Source organism: Ammospiza nelsoni, chromosome 4, assembly GCF_027579445.1.
Source record: "Ammospiza nelsoni isolate bAmmNel1 chromosome 4, bAmmNel1.pri, whole genome shotgun sequence".
NCBI lineage: Eukaryota > Metazoa > Chordata > Aves > Passeriformes > Passerellidae > Ammospiza > Ammospiza nelsoni.
This window is the reverse complement of record NC_080636.1, coordinates 60,370,348-60,377,448: the sequence shown is the minus strand read 5'-3', so window position 1 is coordinate 60,377,448 and position 7,101 is coordinate 60,370,348. Positions and strand designations below refer to the sequence as shown.

The 7,101-nt window shown below is 55.5% G+C and overlaps 1 protein-coding gene across 1 annotated transcript; it reads right to left on the bottom strand.

Annotated features, from left to right (window-relative positions):
• Positions 1-343: 343 nt before the first annotated feature.
• ATOH1 (atonal bHLH transcription factor 1) lies at positions 344-1,210 on the bottom strand. The gene has a single exon (XM_059471210.1). The coding sequence runs from the start codon at positions 1,208-1,210 to the stop codon at positions 344-346; it is 867 nt and encodes a 288-aa protein (XP_059327193.1).
• Between the last annotated feature and the right edge of the window lie 5,891 nt (positions 1,211-7,101).

Here is a 7,101-nt window from a genome sequence, read left to right as displayed (position 1 = left end):
CCTGCTCGCCGACGGGGCGAGCCAGGCTAAGGCTGCGAGGTGGCGCGTTGGCAGGAGGGAACGGCAACGACTTCTAGGTGAAAGAAACTTTCGAAGTGTAAACTAAAAATTACAACAAACCAACCGCCCCTGACAGACAGGGCAGGTACAGTCACTCTCTAACAGCCATCCCCCCCTGGACAAACCAGGGGCTGCCGGGGGTGGGAGACGAAGGGGCGGATTTCAAAGCGACCGAGGGGAGCCGATGCCGTCCGTGGCGGCACCGCATCCGGCTGCTCACCCCGCGGCGGAGTCTGTGCTTCGAGGGGCGGCCTTGCGGGGTGCCGGGGACGACGCCCCTGCCTTAGCTGGCCTCGTCCGAATCGCTGTAGTGGGAGCGGGGCGAGAACTCCCCGTCGCTCCTGTGGGACCGGGGCGACGTCTTGCTCCTCTCCTGCGGCGGCTGCCCGGGCTGCGGCAGGAGGAGGGCGGGGGAAGGGGCTCTCTGTCCCATCAGGGCGCCCTCCGCAAAGGAGAAGTGCAGCGGGTCGAGCTGCACCGAGTAGCCCCCCGCGGCCGGCGCCGGGGGGAAGCGAGTCCGGCCGTGCCCGGGGGGCGACGCTCTGGGCGGCCCCGGCGGCGGCGCCGGCGGCCCCGGCGGAGCTCCGGCCCCGGCGGCGGCGCAGGGCGGCTCGAAGGGGGCCCCGCGGTGCTCGGCCTTGCCGGAGCCGTCGGAAGGGGCGGCGGGGCCGTGCAACAGCTCGGCCAGGGCGCTGATGTAGATCTGAGCCATCTGCAGCGTCTCGTACTTGGAGAGCTTCTTGTCGTTGTTGAAGGAGGGGATGACATTGCGCAGCTGGTCGAAGGCGTGGTTCAGCCCGTGCATCCGCCGCCGCTCCCGCGCGTTGGCCGCCAGCCGCCGCTGCTTCTGCACGCCGCTCACCTGCGCCCGCAGCCCGGGGCCGCCGCCGCCGCCCCGCGGCCGCCCGCCGCCCCGCGCCCCGCCGGGGCTGCTCCCGCCGCCCCGCGCCGCGCCGCCCTCCGCCGTCGCCGCCTCGTCGTCCTCGGCGGGCAGCAGGTAGCGCGGCGAGGCGGCGGCGGGCAGGCGGGCGGCGCAGCAGACGCCGAGCCAGGAGCCGGGCGCGAAGCCGCCGCAGCCGCCGTGCTCCGGGCCGGGCGTTGGCGGCTCTGAGGGCGGCTCGCGGGCGCGCTCTGCCCAGGGCAGGCTCATGGCTCTAGCGCCGCGCGCCCATCGGGCCGCGCGCAGCCCCCGCCTCGCGCGTGGCGCCCCGACGGCTCCGGTGTCGGCCGGGCTCGCGCCCCCCTTTAAGGAGCGGCACGCGCCGGGGTCCCCCCCGCCCCCGCTCCCCCTCCCCTCCGCTCCCTCGCGCCCCACCCCTCCCGCCGCACGCCCTCCACTCGCGCCGGTCGCGTGTCGGCGCGGCCAATGGCGCGCGCGCGCGCGGGGCCGGCGCGTGCGGGGAGCCAATGGCGCGCGGGGGGAGCGGAGCCCGCGGCCGGCGGCGGCGGACGGGAGCGGGGGGGGGGGGGGGGGGGGGGTTGGGGGGTGAGCCCGGGCCGGCGGCACGCGCTGTCCCGCCCCGCCCCGCCCCAGGCCGGCGCGCGCCGGGCGGCCTCCCCGCGCGCGGCGGGGCGGAACGGGGTGCGGGGGCCGGGAGCGCCCCGACGGCGCGTCCGCCCACAGAGGGAACCCACTCCCGGCCGCACCGGGATCTCCCAGCCGCTGCGTTCTCCGAGGACGCTCCGTCGCGCCCGCCTGGGGAAACATCCTTTTCCTTACAGCCAAACCTCGGAGGGCCCGGTAAATTGGCCTCCCCACGCCTGGCGGGAGTAGCCGTCGGTGCGCCCGGCCCTCGCTGCGACCGCAGCGACCCTGCCCGAGGTGTCGGTGCGGAGCGCTGCCCGCCCGGGATGGTGCGGACGGCGGGGCACGGAGCGCGGCGCTGCCGTGCAGAGGTTCGGCCGCGAAGCCGCCGAGGGAATGTCCTCGGTTTTAGAGCGGTAATCCCGGGGACACGCGGGAAGCCCACGCGGGACGCGGTAGGTGAGAAGCGGTGCCATTCGCAACCGGGACAGCACACTGCCCGCGGAGGTGCCACGTTTTCGGCAGGGTCCCGATCCCCCGCGAGCGAGCCCTTTTGTTGGCCAACAATAGCTGGCCAAAGGTGGTGGAGAGGGAAATAGCTCCGTGCACGCATCGTAACTTCCCTTCCGCGCTGCCTCCCCTCCCGCCACCGCCGCCTGCCTGGAAAGGAGAAGTGGAGGTTTGCCCGTGTGAATAGGCGTGTGGAGAACAAAGTGATGGGCACAGTATGAGGTAGATATGTTTTTTCAAAAGTGAATAACTCGCAAGCCAAGGAGGGAGCGAGGGAGCCCAGCAGCTCAAAGCCGAGCGGCAGTGACATGCAATGAGCAGCCTCGCTAGTTTAGGAAGCTGCCTGGGCACACTTGGCGCATGGCAGGCGCCTGGGGCCCGCCTTCCACAAACAACTGGATGGCACTGAGAAAGCGCAAAGCTGATGGTTTGCTTTCTTTAAAAATAAAAACAAAGGCAAACCTTCTCTATTCTCTATTCTTTTTTTTTTTTTTTTCTAGCTATTATGCTTCAAAGGCAAAAGCTGTTGTATCGCCCCAAAACAAGTTGTCAGTTTCTGAATAAAATGGAAGTGTTTACTCAGTAAGAAAGATGGTGAGGAGCAGAAGTCAATACCTTGTTTCTGTATAGTATCCATAAAGTTGCCAGACCATCTATCTGTATCTAGTAAAAACTTTTATACTCTCTGATTGTCTAACCCTCGCCCCTTCAATAAATGCTTGTATCGGTAACAGCAGAAAAAGCCCTCAGCACTGTGCTGCACGGTGCTGTTTGCTGGCTAAATTCCCACCCCCGGCTTCCCTTTCAGCCCGCAGGCACCACGTGCTCCCTCCCTGGTGCCCGTGGCACAGGTGTGCTTTGCCAGCAGCCCTGCTGGGCTCTCCTCCCCAGGGTTAATCCGTGCGCTCCCTGTTTGGGCAGCGGGTGCCGTGGCTGTGAGCTGTTCCATGCAAGGACCGTGGGCCAAACCTTGGAAATGAGTGGGAGCTTTGCTGAGCAGCAGCCACTGACACCCATTTCCAGCAAGTGCCCAGCATAGGGAGAGAGCCAGGCTGGTGCAGTGTTCAAGTTTTAAACATCTCCCTCCAGGCTGGTGGGATGTGTGGCTGTCAGGACTCCTTGACAGCAAGCCCAATCCTCCATCCCACAAACCATCCACTGGCCTCTGGGCACAGAGGGAAGCAGCATCCCATTAGCATCTCCTGTGGATGCAAGGTGGCTGATGTCCCGGAAGGACCCTGGGCTCTGGATACCCCAGGGCTGCTGTCAGGTGCTGGGGACCTCCCTCAGCAGTACCTCAGTGACTGCATGGAGCACTGGGGACACCAGCCGAACACCTCAGCATGCTCCTGGGACCTGGGACGGGAGAAGTTCCTGGCTGGGAAACAGTAACAGCTGCTTATTTTTCAAGTGCGTGTTTTGTGAGCGCATGCACGCTTTGAAACTGGAGGCATCTGAGACTCACTCCACAGTTTGCCTTTGACAGGACACAAAAAGCCATTTTCCCCACCAACACCACTGCTCAGAGGGGGAAAAATGTTTCATTGAAATCCAGTGGTCTCTGTATGCCTGTATCTGCTGTGTGTGCACACTCTCAGAGTCAAAGTCAAAGGCAAAGGGTGGTTTATGTCAGCACTGGGTATAGCTCTGCTCTCTCAGAATAAGATAAATGTAAGTGATGAAGAACTCCTGGGGCTGGCTGAACTCATTTTGTATTCAACACTGCCCGGCCCTTTTCACTTTCCTTTCTCCCTCTCTTTGTATGTTCAAGCCTACTTGAGTTTCTTTTTTTCTTTTGTAGAAGTTGGTTCTTTTGAAGCAGTTCGAGGCACGCCCTGCTGCAAAGGGGACTTCACGGGAGTCGGAAACACAGGCACACCGGTCTGAAACACTTACTGTACAATAGCAGCAGTGTAGGAAGCCTTGGAAATGAATCTGCTCTAAGCAAGTGTCAAAGCTTTCAGAGGAAAACAAACTGAACTTATCCCTGTATCTTTATGCATATTTTCCCCCCAGCCCTCCTTTCCTCTCCCCCTGCCCCCAGCCTGGTTAAGAGCCAGGCAGCAACTCGGGGTCAGGAACAGACTAGTGTTACAGAAAAGTGGGTTACAAAAGGGGGGACAGCACACTTGCAAAAAGCCTCCTCTATCATTACAGCCAGAGACATTTTGAAAGCACACAAAGCACATGGGTCAGTTCTCAGTTTGTACTCAACAGTCTAATTGCTCATTCAATGCCATTTCAAGATCAGCCAGCTTCTCTGCAGGAATCACCACTGGTCAGAAAGTATTTTACTCCTTCTCTTCCCTTTCCCCACATGTTCTCTCGTTTCCTCCTTTCCTTTTGAAAAGTATGTGGGGGGACACACAGCCCTCTTTGTACCTTCCCTGGTCTTCAGGCAGTAAAACCCACAAGTGGACAGAGACCAAGGTGTGAGTCTTGCTCACTGAGATCAGGTAATTCTTGCTGAATCTCAGCTACAACCAGCCCAGGCCTCCTGCAGGAGGAGGGAAGGGGGGTTTCTGCCCTCCCAGTGGCTGGCCTGCTCCCTGGGATGGCAAGCCCCAGCTAGGAGCTACTACAAACACAAAAAGACAATGTACAGCTGAATTATTTTCAGTCTCATGGAGTGCATCATCAGAATACTCACCCAAATAAAGCATTCATACTTTATTCAGAGCAAGATTGCTTAACAGAAGAGGGTCCAGCAGCAAATGTTTCTTAGGCTCCTCCTATGACCAGTGTCTAATGCTTTACTGTCACATGTGTTTTAAACACACATTAGAAGTGATGACTGCAAGGAATGCAAGAGCCCAGGTACTGGGGAAATCACTCTTCTGAACCCTGTCCCTTTCCACTCAGGACAACCAGGACCATGCTGCTGCTGAAGCAGATGTGCCCTCATTTCTGCAGAGCAATTTTCCTGGGCAGATCATTGCACTTACCCAATGCCATGTGCTTCAGCTCTTGGAGGGTTTGTAAAACTAATTCCCATTTCTTGGTGACACTTAGCTCCATAAATATCTATGCTCTGGGGCTAACCCTGTGGACACCTGCAGTTGTGTACAGTTAATTCTAGTGCAAGTACCTCCACTGCCTCCAAGAGAAATGCAAAGCACTGGCATAACAATACTTGCCTACCTCCTGGGGCCATTGTCAGGCATAATGAATTCAGCCTGGTGATACAGTTGGAAATCTTGTCTATGGAATTTGTATCTACATTCTGCCTGTTTATTTAAATCTATACAGCTGTTACCGAGATGTTAATTTATGCTTATACTTTAAAAATAAACCCCTTCATATTTAAGGAAGCATCACTCATAATAATTTTCCTTTGATAATTTTGTTTTAAACTCCTTTTTTTGTTTTGCACTCAGCTTGGCAAGGAGGTTCCACTAAAATTGCTAAATGCCTTCAGTCCCACCAAAGTCTTGCTCAACCGAGGCACTTCTCAGCTGTGGGACACTTTGAACAACAATGTTATTTCAGGAGTAGTTTGTTCACCCTTTGCAGCAGGAACAATTCTGCAGGGTCTGTGTGTGCTCACAGGCACCACCCACAGGTCCCTTGTTTTACTTTTGAAATGAGCAATAAGAGAACGCTAACGACCATCTCTGCTTTATGAAAAAGTGTTTTCTGACATGCTTTCATTAGGCTGCTAGTTGATATGTTTTACTAGTATAAATCACTTAAGCAACAGAATTACCACCATAATCAACAGTTTTACAGTATATGATCATTTAGTTTAAGTTCAGAGAATTAACATCAATCCATCCACAGAAACAATATATTTCCTTCAAATCACATCTGGTTACTTACTCTTGCTCTCAAGGTCTCTTGCACAAGAGCCCAGAGAATGTAAATACTCCAAATTTGCTGGCACTAGATTTATTTTTTTTAATTGATTGCCTCAGCATTCCCTTTTTCACTGTCACTTTAGCCACTGCACACAGTACAGTTATAAAGGTTTGCTCTGGGAAAAGAATCTAGGCATAGCTTGAGGTATGAATGAAAAATCTAGCTTGCAGGCTCTCTGTGGCATAGTAGTAACACATAAGTGAACAAGAGAGAGAAAAAATAACAGTTGACATGTAAGAAAGAGGGGGAAAAAAAAGAACATTTGAAATTCTGCCTTGCCTCTCAACAGCAGCATTACTTGAGCAGTAACCTGGGAGCACAGGGGGCTGCTTCAATTGTACTGGGCCTTCAATCTGCTGTTCTCACATCCATCACCCACACAGCTCTTGGCAATCAGGCAGCCCAGTCCCTGAAGGAGGTTTCTTAGCTGTGGAAATGCCAGCCTGGAATCTGAACCTTTGCAGGTCTCCCCCTGAGGAGGGAAGATTCCTAAAATGTGAAGAGTAAATATTTACTGTCACAGAAGCCAAAACAATGTGGAGAACAGTGGTTCCTCTAAGGGGAGAAAATCAAGTAAATGGACGTAGTCTGGTGCTGATCAACATCTCACATTGATACCTAAGAGCTGAGTATTTCCCCAAGAAAACCTTGTCAGCCAAGAAAAAAAAATAGTACCTTGCCATTCATGGGAAATCCTCTCATTTAAGGACTTCTAAGAAGAATCCATTTCCAACACAACACAGCACCAACAGAGCTTTCAGGAACTACCCCTGTGAAGGCTGTGAAAAGCCTTTCTGAAGGCATCTTCAGCTGGTCCACCACCTTGTAAATTAGGATGTTTTAAGAATTTCTACCTGTTAATAAAGCAGAACCACTTATTCCCCCCTGCCCCCTCCCCCGCCATGGGGTTCAAGAGAGAAAGACATACACAAAAATTAAGTATTAAAGAGAATTAAGTTTTAGGGGTACCTCAAAATTCCAAACAATGCAGAAGACTCTCCCCAGTCTATCAGACATCAGACAGCTTCAGCAGACCATTGCTTGCAGTGCCTGTGACAGTGTCCTCATAGGTTTTGTTCAAGCAGCAATGCTCAGCTGCAGTCCTGCAGCTCTTGGGAAGCAGCTCTCCTGTGGCAGTAGACTTGCAA

Excerpts from the sequence above, each read along its gene's own strand:
- ATOH1 (XM_059471210.1), bottom strand. The coding sequence starts at position 1,210 with ATGAGCCTGCCCTGGGCAGAGCGCGCCCGCGAGCCGCCCTCAGAGCCG.